Source organism: Nothobranchius furzeri, chromosome 1 (assembly GCF_043380555.1).
Source record: "Nothobranchius furzeri strain GRZ-AD chromosome 1, NfurGRZ-RIMD1, whole genome shotgun sequence".
Lineage (NCBI taxonomy): Eukaryota > Metazoa > Chordata > Actinopteri > Cyprinodontiformes > Nothobranchiidae > Nothobranchius > Nothobranchius furzeri.
This window is the reverse complement of record NC_091741.1, coordinates 73,250,628-73,267,231: the sequence shown is the minus strand read 5'-3', so window position 1 is coordinate 73,267,231 and position 16,604 is coordinate 73,250,628. Positions and strand designations below refer to the sequence as shown.

Sequence of the window (16,604 nt, the reverse complement as noted above, 5' to 3'; positions counted from 1 at the left end):
CAAACAACAAGAAAATGTTGGTTTAGATTCTTTATCCACTTTAAATTAAGCTTGAAAACTGGGAGGAAACTTTAGTAAGTAAGTAAGTAAAAGTTTATTTATATAGTGCCTTTCACAGATATAAATCACAAAGTGCTGTACAACATGATAAAGATCAGGGCAAATACCTCTAACCAATAAAAACATCAGAAAAACAATTGCAGTGATAAAATTGAAAATAAAATCATGAGTATAAACAAAGTGAAGGTGTGAACCCGAACAAAGCCATCTTTTAGAAACATTTAGGGAGGGAACGCCTGGATGAAAAGGTGAGTTTTTAGATGATTTTTAAAGACCTCTACAGTGTTAGAGAGATGGAGATTTGAAGGTGGACTGTTCCAAAGTCTGGGTGCAATAGTCTGAAAGGCCCTGTACCCTTTGGTTTTCAGTCTGGTTCGAGGAACAGCCAGGAGGTTTTCAGATCTGGATCTAAGGTTCCGAGAGGTGGTGTGTGGGGATAAAAGCTCAGATAGGTAGCTTGGAGCCTGGTTGTTAAGAGCTCTATAGGTCAGGACTAGGGCTGCAGCTATCGAATATTTTTGTAATCGAGTACTCTATCGAATATTTTTTTCGATTAATCGAGTACTCTAATAAATTACCCTTTTGTATTTGTAAACCATTATATCAAATAGCATGTTATAATTATGAAAGACCTGTTAAAATGAGCAAGCAATTGCCAGTTATTCTTCAAGTTTTATTCAAAATTAGTTTTCAAAACTTCAGCACTTCAACTTTACTTCACAGTAAACAAATGGCTGTGCAAAAAATAAGTACACAACCTGAGCCGATTTTCCCCTCGTGCGAGAATCTGCTAGCCTGCAAGCCAGACAGAAACTAGGAGGATAACTGTTGGAAGTAGCGCTGCGAGCGGCTGCGGCCCAAACAGAACCAGAACCGCTCACGGTGCATGCGCAAACAGCTCGCCGGCTGTTTCCCTATTAACACACGTCCGTTTTAATTTCAACACGTTTTTACTCACACAATAACAAGGATTGTCGAGAAAGCATGTTTGCTGTGGTTTTGTCAAATTATACTGATCACAAAACATTTATTTACTTTCTTTCGTTTTCCTCTCATAAATACCCATGTCCTCCTGCAGCAATCCCGAGGGACAACAAACATCAATAACACAATAAAAAGTCCGACGTTTTGTGTAAAAATGCTATTTTTTAGCACATTTTAAGTCCGACGTGTTGCTACCAGACGTACGGTGTGAGCTGAAACTAAGTGCTACAAACGAAAAAGTCGCACAGTGTCCGCAGAATATATGGAAATACAGGCTAAAATGCATTATCTTGTAGAGGCTCCGAGTCCGCTTGCAGAAGTGACATTTACAGGCGCTGCAGCAGCATGGAGGATGTGGTGTTGTGCTAGGCTAAATCCATTTTACACTATTTACACTGGAGTACGTTTTCCGCCTAACGACGTGAAAAATGGTCCCACATCTTGACATTTTCTGTCTTTTTCGCACTCCACCGGGGTCCACGTTGTCCGCCATGGCTTAAGAGAAAGTTAAGTTACATTCGCTACTCGCGTGTGCAGTCCAGTGGGCATGTGCGTCACTTATTTCAGTCCGGGTGAAACATGACCACGGGCGACTGCAAAGCCACGAATTAATTAAATATGAATTAAACGAATCCTCGAGGCAGAGAATTTGACTCGAGGATTTTTTGTACTCGAATTATTCGAGGTACTCGAGGAATCGTTTCAGCCCTAGTCAGGACTAAAACTTTAAACTGAATTCTATATTCTACCGGGAGCCAGTGGAGGGACTGTAAAACTGGAGCGATGTGAGCTCGTCTGCTGGATTTGGTTAGGAGTCTGGCTGCTGCAGTTTGGATGCCTTGAAGTCTACCATTTGAGTTGTTTTTTCTTGTTTCCTATCAAGACGCAATGAACATAAGGATATAATAAAAGTCAAATGTCCCCAAAGGACAAGTAGTGGAAGGGTTAGTTAGCTGGTTAGTTAAGGGGAGGTAGCTACCATTAAATCATAATCCAGCCCACAGCCTCCTGCTGGTATTATTATTATTATTATTATTATTATTATTATTATTATTATTAAAATTGTATCATCATTATTGTCAGCAAATATAAAATTAAACATCCAACGTTTCTATTGCAAGTTTAGGATTCTTTATTGTTTGTGTTTTCAGCTGCAGAGCTTGGCTCGTGCTTCTTCACATTTCTGAACTGACACCATTGGGTTCAAACAAAATAACAAACCAGGCCAAACATGTTATTTGTTGATATTTATCTTATTTCATTGATAATTGATTTAGTTTTTAAAGTTCAATTTTAAGTTGTTAATTTAAAAATAATCATGTAAATATAATTAAATACATTGTTAGCACTAGAATGTAGGAAATTACATTACTTACTATAATCCTTCTGTGGGAGACCCCAAGACAAACACCCCCATCACCTGGTATCCTCTCTGCTCGTCTCCGTCCTCAGAGCTGAGGACAAAGCTGAGACATGTGGCTAAACATGTCTCAGTCTTAGCTTCTCAGAGGAGCAGAAACTTGTTAGCAAAAGGTAAACAATGGCTTTGCTACTCTGAGTTAAAACAAGAATCTAAACTTGATATGGCCTCCCTGCACTGGCTTCCGATTTCCTATCGCTCACAATTCAAAATACTCGTCTTTGTTTATCATTTCTTCCAGGGTGGTGGTCCCACCTATCTGGCCACACTCCTGAACAGACATTCCCCATCACGCGCTCTGCGCTCCTCTGACCAAGGCCTGCTCGCTGTCCCTCGGTCTAGGTGTCGTACCCGTGGGGACCGGGCTTTCTCAGTCCTAGCACCGTTACTCTGGAACCAGTTGCCACCCTCAGTTAGGCTGTCCCCTTTTCTGCCAGTCTTTAAGAATCACCTAAAAACACACCTCCTCCGCTTGACGTTTCCAGAACATGTTTGATTATGGCCCTCTATTATGTTGAATCCATTCCAGTTTTCATTGGTACACTCAATCCATCCACTCAATCCAATTGTGTTTCACACATTTGTATTTTACCGGAATGTTTCATCTATCTTGTAATTTCCATTTTGTATTTTGTAATTTGTATTTTGTAATTTGAATTTCTTTTATTGTTGATTTATTCAGTATAATTACTTACAACTGTACCATGTTCAGCGCTTTGGGCTTCCTGACAGTGTTGCGGAAGGCGCTTTATAAATAAAGCTTTGATTGATTGATTGATTGATATAGAATCAGGTGTGTCTGAGCAGGGACACGTTGAAAGCATGCAGTCTCACCTTTTTGACCCTTGACCCGTTTTCATGTTTGCACTGTAATTTCCCTACTCTTCAAGTAACGATATCCATCGTGAAATAGGCCTAATGTGCCATTATTACACTTAGCAGTGGAGTAGCGATAAATAGAGTAGCAGGTTTTTTGTTTTCTTACATGAAACACTTTGAATGTTTTGGGAGGACAAACATTCTTAGAAGTTAAAATGAAAACAGTTTTGATAATTTTAACTTATTCTTGCAGGTGATTCGCACTGTAGTGACATCTCCAGAATGAAGATGTCTGTGAGCCAGCGTGTGGATGGAATCACCCCTGAGCTCCCCATGTTCTACTGCATGATACGGCCCCATATCAGCCTGGTGCCTTCTGCCGTCACCTGTAGCTCAGGCAGCAGTCAGCTGACCTTTGGCTTCAACTGGAGTGAAGGAGACTGCTCAGTGGAAGTGGTGGATGGACTCGAGGGAAAGACCACAGAAGAGTAAGGGTCATCTCATGTATAGCAAAAGAAGGGTAGCACTTTCTTGCTAGTCTTGGCAACTAGCTCTTATTTCATCATCTGCTTTGAGACTATAGGCGGATTGACTGAAAACTTTGTGCGCATTTGCGAGTGATTAGATGGCAAAAACACCCAAAAATGGCCTGTCAATATGTGATGTATACTTTCAAGAGTTTGCAGGCAAAATCTCCAATATATAAATGACGTCTGAAGACAGGAGGGTATAGAGAAGCTTAAAGGTGCAGTGTGTAGGGTTTCCCCCAGAAAACGTGTAACGCCTAGTTGTAGAGAAGCCCCCGGGTGGCACACTGTCTTTTTGTATAAAAAAGGTCTAGAAGTTTCAGCTTGTGTGACTGACAAGCCTACAACATGAATATTGTGAAACCTCAGTTATTTCATAACACTTATCTAATTTTAATCAGTTTACTGTATTTAGAGTATTTATTGATTAATTTTGCTGAATTGAATAGCAAACTTTGCTGAACCAAAACAAGTTGGCGGCCATAATACTGTTAATATTTGTAGTACTTTCGATTAAGCTGTTATGTTTATGCTGAAAGAAAGACGAAGATTCTAGATGGAGTACAGAAGCACAGATCAATGTATTTTTTTAACGTGTTTTCCTTTGTTTTTTGTTGAAATTAAGGAAAACCAACTAAAATGTTAAGAGGAGTTCATTTTTTCTTGTATCTGTTTTCTAAAGTTTTTTTTTTTTATTCACAGTTTTGCTTGGGTCCAAAACTGCTTCTGGAATTACCCAGATATTGGATCTGCTGCCATAATAATTTTAATATAAATACAAGACATGCTTGCCATACGCATTCTTATAGAACAATCTGCTAAATTTACGATCACCTAACCATTTTGGATTAAATCTGCTGGTTCGATGTTTATTGCAGCTTAGGCCTACAGGTGGCTGCTCTGACGACACACCAGAGGTGCACTCTGTCCTACCTGACCTCTCACTTTGTTCACGCATTGAATGTAAGATGTTTCTATTGCAGATACAGTTCGGACTTGCAGGTTAAGAGCCCCCTTTCTTTTTAACATTTTAAATGTTAATTTGGTGCATTAAAATACAATTTAAAGTGAGTGACATTTAGCATGGCGGGGTACCATGAAAAGCCTAGCAGTCCGCCAGTCTTAAAGCACTGGGGGAAGGAACCCTGTTGTAAGAATAAAGTAAGATGCCATCCTGTGGTCAAATCTGGTTACTGCAGTCACTCTTCTGTTTTGAGAGTTTCATAGTTGTTGCCAGTTACAGATTAGCACCAGAAGATTCTAGATGACAGGGAAAGACAAGTCATACAAAGTAAAGGCTGATTCATGCTTCTCCGTCTGCGTCAGTGCAGAGACACGCAGCGCCATTATCCGTCGCTGTGTAGGGCTCCGGCAGGCACGCAAGTACGTACGGAGTCGAGCCCACTTTTTTAAACATCCGTCGAACGAGATGGATTACGCAAGCTTGTGATTGGTCAGAACGCCGCTGTTGTTTACAGCGCCACCGTTGCGCCCTCACAAACATAAGGAGAGCCGAGGATAACTAGCGGCAGACACGGAGCAGCTTGAAGAATACCTCGCGAAAAAACTCTAAAAATATGAACGTTTAATTCCCCCGTGACTGGAGGAGTGAAAAGATGCGCAGCAAGTGTTTTATTTGTGGACGGAAATGACAGGAAACATGGGTTTAGAGGTGGTGAGCGCATGAAGACGTGGAGGAGAATGAGATAAATTTGTCAGTTAAAAAGTATCTTATATACAAAAAAACATAATATAAACACACTATTTTGGACCGGATACATGACAGGATACCACAGAACAGCGCTACGCCCTCTGTTGTCCTGCCGGGCAATTGCTTTGCAACACTCTCCAGGAGACGGAGAAGTAAGAGAGCAAAACGCTTCCGTCAATCCGTGCGTGTCTGTCCCTTGCGGAGCTGACGGAGAAGCATGAACCAGGCTTAAGTTGAAAGAAGTCGCAGCATAGGTGCAATGCCACACCTGAGCCTATGTAAGGTAAACACTGGTATAGCCTTCCTTCCAACATGATTGAGACATTAGACTGGTTTGGGATTATTTCACTGTAAACAGTTTACTTTATTCTTAAACACTGCACTTTTAAAAGCTGTATTGACAAGAGCATTGAAGGTGTTGAAAACCTATTTGAGTTCTGGGATGACAAAAATGTTGGTCCGATTCGCCAGTGTGTTGGCCACAAATCTGCTTGAGAGACATTTATTCCTATTTAATAGAAAGTCCTGGACACTCATGAACAATTAAAGGCTTTCAAAAGTCTGAAGCCCTGTGAATATTATGTTTCAAGGAAAGATGGCAAGATTTCCAACTTAACAGAAAGCGGTGATCGTGTTTTTTGCCACACAGTCCCATGATGCATTGATCATCTTATAGAAGCAATAACCTGAAACATTTTTAGATGTCATTTTAAACCTAAAAGTTTGAAACTTTCTTGTAAACAGCTGAGTTTTCAGTATCCTTAATTATGATGGTGTTAAAAAAAACTAGAGCCTAAACTTTGACGATAGCAAAGGAGTGAGCTTACCTCGTAATCAGAATGTTGCAGGTTCAAGTCCCACTTTGCCTGTTGCTGTTCTTGTCTTTTTACACAAGAAACTTCACCCTATTTCCCTGCTGGTTGTGGTCGGAGGAATCAGAGGTGCCTTTGTACAGCAGCCTCGCCTCTGTCTTTGCGTCCCAGGGCAGCTGTGACTACATTGTAGCTCATCACCATCAGTGTTTGAATGTGTGTTTGTGTGTGTGGATGAATGACTGGTTGTGTTCTCAAGCACTTCATGTAGTTCTAGGTCTCTAGAGGGCGCTATATCAAATGCAGGCCATTTGCTGTTTTGTTTATGATGAGAGCAGATGTATCAACACTTTTACAGAATGTTTCACCCAGTTCTCTATAATCAGTGTTGCAGTTATTGTTTGTGTGAGGATTTTTTTCATATTTTACTAGGAAATTACTGCATATACTTTGTAATATCATTTAATATATAAACAGAGTGTTAGTCATTTTAAGAAATTATTCCATCATGTAACATCATAAAATCTGATCATTTTGAAAAGGTCAATCATTTTACAAAAAAAGGGAAGATCAATTAAAACTATCAGAGTTATCATGTCTTATTTTAAATGTAAATTTCTGTATGACGTTAAAAAACACTCTTATTCAGATATTTGGAGTTTTTGCCAAACACTTGTTCTTGCTAATTTAGGTGACTTAGATCTGCATTCATAGCTAGGTCAGGACTTGTACCAAACATACACATGGGACATTACGAGTTAAACGAGGTACAAAGGAAGGTGGAAAATTATTGATTACAGTGTTATGATTTGTTGGATTGACCTGTCTTCTAGTTTGTTCCCTAGGCTCTTTGATCTTCTGCTTGTTCTTGTCCTTAGTGATGCTTATAGACTGAATATTTTGTCACTTCGTGTCTTTAGTTCTCCGTTTAAGAGTGGCCCTGCCCTTGCAAGCCGACTGTGTAAAGCAGCGATGCTCCACCGCTTCAAGTTGGCGGCCAAGGAGGCTGAGAGGCAGGACCTGCGCACCACAAGATCCTACAGAGAAGCAAAGGTAACTCGTTTACACCTCAGCTTTACCTCTATATTTGCAATTGCCTGAACGGTCACAGGGCCAAAAGAGTCTAGTTTGAAAATTCGCTGGTAGCTGCAGTAGAAATTTTTGAGCTATTTAGTTATCATTGGACACATTAAGTTAATGATGGCTTAAAAATAGCTTTAAATGCAATGGTAACATGAGCAGAGCTGGTGTGGAAAATAACTAAATTAATAATGGCTCCATTGTGAGTTTGATAAGATTTTTATGTTGTTTTGGATCAAAGATGTAAACATGGGAAAGCAGTACAAGTATTTAGTTAGTTTTGCTAATTCACACTGTATATTCATGCAATTTTAAATTATTATGCTCTGATATTTGCTTAGTACTCTAGAGCTGGGTGGTGAAACTAAGCAAACATATATTTCTAAATAACTTTCCCCCGATACCTATGACAACGAGCCAATGTGAACCTTTGAAATAAAGAACGGATAAATGGCCAATCAGAATAACTGTTATTTTGCGCTGGACCAGTCATGTGGTAGGGATGCACCGATCAGGTTTTTTGCTGCCGATCACTGATACCGATATCAAAGAATGCTGATCACCGATACCGATCACGTGGATTGGCCAGAAATTTTCTACAACATTATAATGAGTGCTACAAACTACATAATCTGGGAATAAAGGAAATGTAACCTAAACTAAAATGGTCTGTATTAGGGTTGTCACAGTGTGAAAATTTAACCTCACGGTTATTGTGACCAAAATTACCACGGTTTTCGGTATTATCGTGGTATTTTTTTAAACGTGCTACATTTTCACACAATTAAATAAACCCTGTATGTCAGGAAATATTGTCCTCAGTTTGTGTCTAAATTTTGCCTAAAATGTGTTATTTTGTAATTATGTTATTTGTTTACATTTTTCCCTTTAGTCTTTAAAATACCAATATTTGCCCATAACTTCTTATTTTTTGTCTGTTTGATGTCATCATTTTAAAAATATTAGACCAGATGATATTCAGTACTCAAGTAGCTTTCTAATCAGATACTTTTTTACCCTTACTTGAGTAATAAACCCTATATCAGGAAAATATTGTCCTCGGTTTGTGTCCTTCCAGTGAGCTTTGCAGATGTGGGAAAATGTCATCAGGCAGTAATCATTGTTAAATTCATAATTATTCTCGGAGAGAGACCAACTCTTATCTGCCCCTGGGAGCCCCGTAATGCATAGCGTCATTTCAACATGGCGGTGTCCGCGACACGGTTTATATGCAGGTAGCGGCGCTGCGGCTGCTTTATATAGCGACACGTTGCATTCTCTCTCAACCCAAATCCTCGTTTCACGCATTTTAGCTAAAATGCTAACGTTAGCTTGCCTTAAGTTGACTGTAGAGTTGTGGGTGATGGTCATGCAGATGTGTCATGAGATTTGAAGCGTTGCTGCCTTTCACAGACACTTTTTCTGCACGTGCTGCAAACAGGATAGCCGTCTTCTATCAGCTGTCCCTCTGCATTCTTCAAATATCCAAAAGATGCCCGTACTTCCGACTTTGTCTTCTTTGAGGGATAGTAAATGTCCTGAGCGCTGCCGTCTCCTCCTTTGGCCATTATTTCAGCTTTAGCTTCAAGAAAGTTTTGGTTGTAAACAACAAAGCGTGCATGTGCCGCCGGCAACTTCAGCAGATGATACGGTGGCTGGTAAGGGTCACTGCGCCTACACCGCAGCCACGGTAACCCACCGAGATAATATAGTTTTTTTTTTTTAAAACAAGACAGTTATTATTATTGTCTTTTTTGTACCGGGGTTTATCGCTACACTGGTTACCGTGACAACCCTACCTGATCGGTCTGCTTTGATCTATTTTGAAAACTCCGATCAAAACCGATAGGGGCACTTTCGGCCGATTGGGATCAAATGCCGATCCATCGGTGCATCCCTATCATGTGGCTGGAACAGAGTCACACAAATGCACGGTGAAGTCAGATGTGCTAATGTTTGGACACATGCATAAGTAAGCCTCTTACTGCAGGCCATGGGTAGGACATCTTTGGAAAACAAGAAGGCCCCAAAAGAAAAAAAAAAGATTGACACAGTTAAGGATGTGGTTCACACATTCAATTAATAAAGTTGCATTGGTCTCTACTAGGAATAAATGCCTTGTAAATTGTACTCTGTGGAAACAAAAGTCCAATGCACCAGTTCCAGGAACTAGAAGTGAGCCACATCAGAGCTGATCTTCAGACGAGTGGAGTGTTATTTCCTGATATTTGGGCCTTTCAGATTGGCTAACAGCAATGGGACTCTACCACTGACTCTGTTTAGGGTGTGCAGGAATTAATCTGTTTGACTATTAACCCTGGTTAACCCCCCTAAAGCCGTCTCCAACACGACCAATATAAAAAACAATGGCGCAACCTGCACGGACAAAGACAAAAGTTTAACTGAACGGGCGCTCGCAGCTGAAACAGAACCAGTCAGTGCGTTTACATGCACATCAGAAAACTGAGGTATTGCCCTAAAAGACTTGGGTCATTTTTTTTATTGCACATAAACGTGTTGGTCTGGCTGAAGGCAAACTGGTTCTAATTGAGCTGAAGCACCCAGATAATGTGGTAGAAATTCAAATAGATTCTGCATGTAAACAGGTTAGCCAAAGTGAACAGGTTAGACCTGGGCTATTTAGTTCCGGGCCTCGAGGGCCGGTATCCAGCACGTTTTAGTGGTTTCTCTGCTCCAACACACTAGATTCAGTGGTTTAACCACCTTTGCAGCAGCTCATCAAACTCTGCAGAAGCCTGTTAATCACCTGCTGATTGAAATCAGATGTGTTGAATTAAAGTTAAAACCAAAACGTGCTGGATACCGGCCCTTGAGAACCAGGATTGAATAGCCCTGGATTAGACACTTTTGTTCCGCAAGTGACGACACCACGAAAACGGTATTCTGACAAGACCATCATCACAAAGCAACATGCAAAACACCATAAAACAGTTCAGTTCGTACCAAATAAGCTGTACTGCAGCATAGTTGTTTTGGATTCATTCAGCCATTGTGCATATCCTGTTTCAATTCTGCCTGCTTCACTCCCGCCAGCCTCTGTTTACTGCTTGTGTTGTGCTAACCAGAAGATTGCTGACATGAAAAGGGGAATGTCACCACCGGAGTGGAACAAACTTTCTTTGAGATGCCGGTTTTCTAATGCACATGCAAACTAGGATAAAGACTCCCAGCTTATTATAATAAGATCGACCTGGATCACCTTAGTCAGTCAGTGTGCACGTAACTGCACAGACTGACAACAACCATCAGGACTGCTCCATTTCCACACAGGAAGTGGTTGAAGTCAAAAATATTCTCACACAGGAGACTTCAACCGCTTCCTATGTGGAAATGGAGCAGTCCCGATGATTGTTTTCTCTGCTTCTGCTATTCATGCTATTGTCTTTAGTTTTTTTTATTGGCGGTGTTGATGTCTTTACAGGAGTTAACCCTTTAGGTGCCATAGTTTATTTCAGTAAAATATTAATTTTTTATATCACTATTTAAAGAGCTTGTAGCTTAAATCTGGTTAGAGATAGAGGAATATTGTAAATTAGAAAAATCTTCAGTATGAGCCAAATTTTGTGATGGGAACAAATTCACTCACATAATTTGCATATTGTGATGTCATCATGTGGCAGCCATATTGGATTGCATCACATTTGCAGATTTTTGTTTTTTTATGTTTTTGTCTTATTTTCTTAGTGTTGTTATTGTTTATGATACATATATACATATTCCTATGTAGACATATATAACTATGTATGTATATATATATATATATATATATATATATATATATAATATTTATTACTTTATTGGTATTTTGTTATGTTTACTGCATATCAATCAAGAACACTTTTTGGTGCTTCAGTGTCATGAACACATTTCACTCATCCCTTCTTTGGTTTATTTTGTTTATAATATATATATATATATAATCCTCAATCTCAGGCTTTTCCACAAGCCCCATGCAGAACTGAATGGCAATGAACGCTTTCATTTCTGGGACAGTTGCATCGTACCAGTCATTATATCTGGAGCTAGATTTCAGTTCCTCCCTCTCTACATACTGGAGAGCATATCTGTTAGTTTCAGTTGTGATGAGGGTCCAGACTTCCTCATCCAAAAAAACTGACAGAAAATCAATGTGTTCTGAATTTGACAGATGCCCGTCTCCACAGTATCCAACTGGCTCATCAAAATGCCTGATCCACTTGGAATACTGTTCCTCTTCTCCCAAACTAACCCAGCCATCATCATTATTATTGTGACTGAGGCTGTGTTGGGCCACCCCCTGCTAGCAGTGATTATTTGTTCCTGCGGTTCTTCCCCCTCCTGCTGCAATTCCCGCGGTTTATACCCCGGGGTTGAACCGATCACCAGCGGAGTTTTCGCCGGCCCATCACCGCCACCACATCCCCCCGGCACGGACTGGTAGGCCCCCCACCACCTGTCTTTCCCCGAACCAGCGGTTTCTCCCCTTCCGGCTCCCAATTCCCGCGGATTACACCCCCAGGGCTGAATCAATCACCAGTGGAGTTTTCACCGGCCCGGTCACCCACATCACACCACGGTGGCGCGAAGGATCAGACCCGGTACGAGCTGCTCGAGCCCCCCGCCTCCACCACGTCTCTTTCCCCGACCACAGACACGATGACGCGGAACATCAGACAAGGTAAGGGCTGGATGGGCTGCTTGTGTAACCGCGTCGTCAGACTCCCTGTTGCTGTGCGCTGAAGCCACGCTTTCCGTCTCGCTAGAAGACCGCAGATCATCCTTGGAAAGGAAATATTCTTCCTCCGAATCTGAATCTGCCAGTACTACACGAAGAGCTTCGTCAGCATTGAGCATTCCTCTTGGCATTGTGTTTTTTTTTTTCCTCTACCACTCGCTCGCTCTCACTCGATCTGACTGCACTGACAAGCCCCGCGATTCTGCGACTGGTGGGCGGGGTTCAAGTTCTAATTACTCAAAGTTTGAATAGTAACACACCTACAAATGCTGCTTGGATTGAAGTTACAGGTGTCTGCCACCCCGCTGTGTAACGTATTACTGCATGAGGGCTCATTTCTGCTGCTGTGGCTTATTAAATCCAACATTGCTGCTTGTCGCAATTCTGCGACGTTGGCGCTTAAAGGGTTAACAAGTGTTAATAGTGATACTGGTTACTCCCTGCAACCCTACTCTGTTTGCTCCGCAATATTGATGTTTTATCTCCAATAATAACACTAACCTGAAGAAATTCTGCTATGTGGTGGAGTTGTTAATGCTATCAGTTAGCTTCCATTAGTCGAGACATTCTCTGCTGTTTTCTGGATGCTAAACCAACAACAGCCTTCCTCATTGTGAGCCAAGAGGGGATAATTCCTAAGGCTACGTTCACACAGCAGGCCTTGATGCTCAGTTCCGATTTTTGAGTAAATCTGATTTTTTTGTGTGTGTGTGTGGCCGTTCACACTATGACTGAAAAGCGACATCAAACTCTCCAGTGTGAACGCTCCGTGGCATCAAAGCGGCCCACATGCACAGAAGTCACACTTCGTGGAGCCGAAACCAGGAGCGGCGGAGTTGTGACGTAATTCTGATCCTGTGGTTAATCAGTGAAACTTTTCACACCTGTTAATTCTACCGTTTTGCGCTGGAAACTGTTTTTATAAACTTAAAACTATTTTACTCCTTGCTCCTGCCGTTTCCCTGAATTATTATTCACCGAAAATGTTCCAGTATGTATTCATTCACGGAGAACCCGCCCCTTTCCTTCCTTCACGGAGACCGGTGAGACGCTTCGCTCCAACAGCATCTCCACCTCCCGTTCACATTATTTCTTATATTTTTAATTCCTAAACTTAAAGCAGGATGTCCAGACAGACTCCTGAACCCTTCTGTCAGCACTTCTCCTCAGGAGACACTCACCTCTGCTGACTCAGTGACGTAGTAGAGGGATTTAATGCGACATGACTGTTCAGAATGCAGTCGCTTTCAAAAACATCAGATATGTGTCGAAATCGGTACCACATATTCAAGTGACACGGATAGCATTTAAAAAAATTGGATCTGTGCGTTCAGACTGTTGTTAAAAAATCAGATATGGCTCGCATGTGGGGGAAAAAAGCGGATTTTATGCACTTTTGCCTGCAGTGTGAACATAGCGGCAGTGTGACGTAGATATGTCAGGTTTTTTAAGTCATTGAGTTTCACAGTCTATTTTCTGTCAGAACCTAATGCAGGACATAGGTGTTGGAGACTGTTTTCATTTTCAGCTCAGTGGCCAATTAAAATCAGAAATGATTTAAAAGGATTTTTTTTTCCCCACTGAACCACACCTTTAATGTCCCTTGGTCAAGTTTGACGATACCAGGTTATATTTGATTTGAAAGACCAACCATTTTTTATTGATATTTATGATTATAATCAGTCACTTTGAGTTTTTATGCAGTCTGAACATGAATACAGTCTCCTACACCTATCTCCTGCATTAGCATCTGATAGAAAATAGACGGTGAAATTTAAGGATTTTAAAAGCCTGACAGATCTTGGCTCATGACGGGGAAGGCTGTTTAGCGTCCAGGAAACTGCAGAGAATGTCTTGGCTTAGTTGAAGCTAACTGATGGCATTATCAACTCCACCACATGGCAAAACTCCTCCAGGCCTGTGTTATTTGAGGAGATAAAACCCATAAAAGGTATCCAAATGTTAGTTTTTCTTATTTGCACCATTAAAATATGTATAGTCATTGGAGTGCTCCAGATCTCCTGCTTCTCATTGAGATGTCCAAATATCAGGAAAAAATACTCCAAATCTTGCTGTCTGAAGCTCTCCACTCATCTGGCAATCTTCTAGATCCTGAAACAGGCGCACCAGGGCTTTTTGTACTCAGAGTACAACTTACAACGCATTGATTCTACTAGAGACCACTGCAAATGTACTGATTAAATGAGTTAACCACATTTTTAAAGATTGACAAGAACAGGAATTTGTTTTATATCCGGTTATCAACTGATAAGAAATATATTTATATAGTTTTTTCCCCCACATCACCCAGCTCTAGTATTGTGTAAGGACTCTTTGTACTTATACTACCATTTGTGTGTGTCTCTGAAGATGGTGGCAAAACCTTACCAGGAGGCCAAGAATGTGCTGCGTGACCACTTGTGTAAGAAAGGGTATGGTTCATGGCTGAAAAAGGTCTCAGTTAGTGAAAACTTCAGTATGTAAATAAAGCCACATCACAGAACACACTTGAAGTCAGTTTTGATGAATATTAAGTTTTACATTTTGTTTGGAGAGATTTTTGTTGCAGTGCTTATTTGCCAATCCTAAGTTTTCTAGTGGTTCCTAAAGGGGTTAAAATAGTTAAAGATTTTAAAACATTGTTTTACTAGATATTAGTACAATCATCGATAATTATACTATGCGTTTGTGTAAGTGGCAAGTTTTTCTATTTTACTTTTTCTAGACAATGTAAACATGTTACACATTTAGAGTTGTTAGCAGAACAATAAAAAGTTTTGAACAAAGATTCACAGTCTTTATTGTCATTGTATCTGGGAGACATCGTACAATGACACTTAAGATGCGTTTTTCCAGGGCAGAAGGATCAAATATAAAAAACAAAAAATAGAATTACTCAAGTCGTTACTTAAGTTACTTGAGTTACTTGAGTTACTACCAAAAAATTAATAAAATGTGTGTCAAAATTGTTTATCACTAGCGTGTGCTTATCCTGCAAGCAAAGCCTAGTGTCCTGTCAGGCTTATAATGTTTTGGGGGGAACCCTGTGATTTCTTTTTTTTTTCTGGAAATGAAACGGTCTGTTTGATGAAGTCTTACTCCACTCCCACTTCCTCTTTAAAAATGCAACAAGTGCTGTTGCCTTGCAGACCGAGAAGGTGGAGCCGCTAACAAATACACACACACACAGGCTCACAACAACATTGTTACATCATAATGTACCAGCTGACGTCATAGTGGACCTCTTCGCCAATAGATACAGCAAATTTATATTCACAAACCGTGCAGTTTTTACCTGGGGAGGGCGCAACATTGACAGTTTTAAGCAGAATATTAAAATTGTAACTAAAATTTACTCAAGTGCCAAATTATTGACTACACGTGTCTACAGCAAAGTTACGCCTAGAACACACCAAACGAAGCGTGACGATGCGCCGCAAAGTGCTATGGAATGATGAGCGCTTCTTTTTAAATTATTATTTTTTTTTACCATGTCCTGTCTGGTTGTGAAGCAAACAGAATTGATGTCTGAATGCTGGTAACACGCCTTAAAGATTTACTCTCAGGTGGAGCATCAAGGCGTCTGCTTTTAATGTCACGCCTGATACTTAAAACTTTATTGTTATTGTTCTTGAATGCTTTGTAATTCCGACCAGACATGGAGTCAGAGGTGAAAGAGAAAGGAAAAGACAAAAGGTGGGAAGAGAGGGGGGAAGGAGGGGGGGGGGTTCAACAAAAATAAACAATAATGAACAAGAGTCTGCTTCTAGACCTGCAGAAAGAGAAAGAACAGAAAAAATGGGACACACAACAATACATCAGGAGCAAGCTATCACTGTGTCAGCCTGATGATGAAATATAAAATCAACATTGTTTAACTGAACAATCACATGATAATAAATCATAGTGCATTTAGTGGCAACGACAGCCTTAAGACATGTGTTGAACGTGCCCAAGCCCATACTTTTGTGAGCACCTGTGTGTGTACACGCGCTTGTTTATGTAAGGTTTCTCTATAGGAGCGTCCAATAGAGAGTGAGAGGGACTACAGACCTGCCCCCCAAAGATGTGTTGGAGACAGGGGGAGCTCCAAGTCCCAGAGATCCAGGCGCTGCCCCAGAACACAGGAACCCCAAGGAGACTGCAACCAGAAAGGCCCCCGCCCCCCTCGAGAGGCACAGAGGATCGCCCCGGGGGGCCACAACCAGCAGCCGGCAGAGTCCCGGGAGATATCAGCGGCAAGCCCACAGGCCCGCCCGCAGCCTCCCACCCCCTAGCCGGCTGAGCCCGGGACCCAGCGACCCGGGACCCAGGGGCGACCACCCCAGCCGGGGACCCAGCAGAGCCCAGGGACCCAGACCCCACCAGGCAGCCAACGGGATTGATCAGGCAGACGCCAAAAATCTTAAACCCCCTGACCTGGGAGTCACGAACACTCAGGCAGACCAAGGCACCA

General features: G+C 41.3%; 1 protein-coding gene across 2 annotated transcripts in view; it reads left to right on the top strand.

The window, feature by feature from the left end:
- adad1 (adenosine deaminase domain containing 1 (testis-specific)) overlaps window positions 1–14,655 on the top strand; it is a 55,187-nt gene extending 40,532 nt beyond the window's left edge. For both annotated transcript variants that reach the window (XM_015975689.2, XM_015975687.2), the window contains 3 exons: window positions 3,537–3,771; window positions 7,254–7,386; window positions 14,519–14,655. In XM_015975689.2, coding sequence (XP_015831175.1) covers window positions 3,537–3,771; window positions 7,254–7,386; window positions 14,519–14,632 — 482 coding nt within the window. In that variant the 3' untranslated portion in view covers window positions 14,633–14,655. The remainder of the gene's footprint in view (window positions 1–3,536; window positions 3,772–7,253; window positions 7,387–14,518) is intronic.
- The last annotated feature ends 1,949 nt before the right edge of the window (window positions 14,656–16,604 follow it).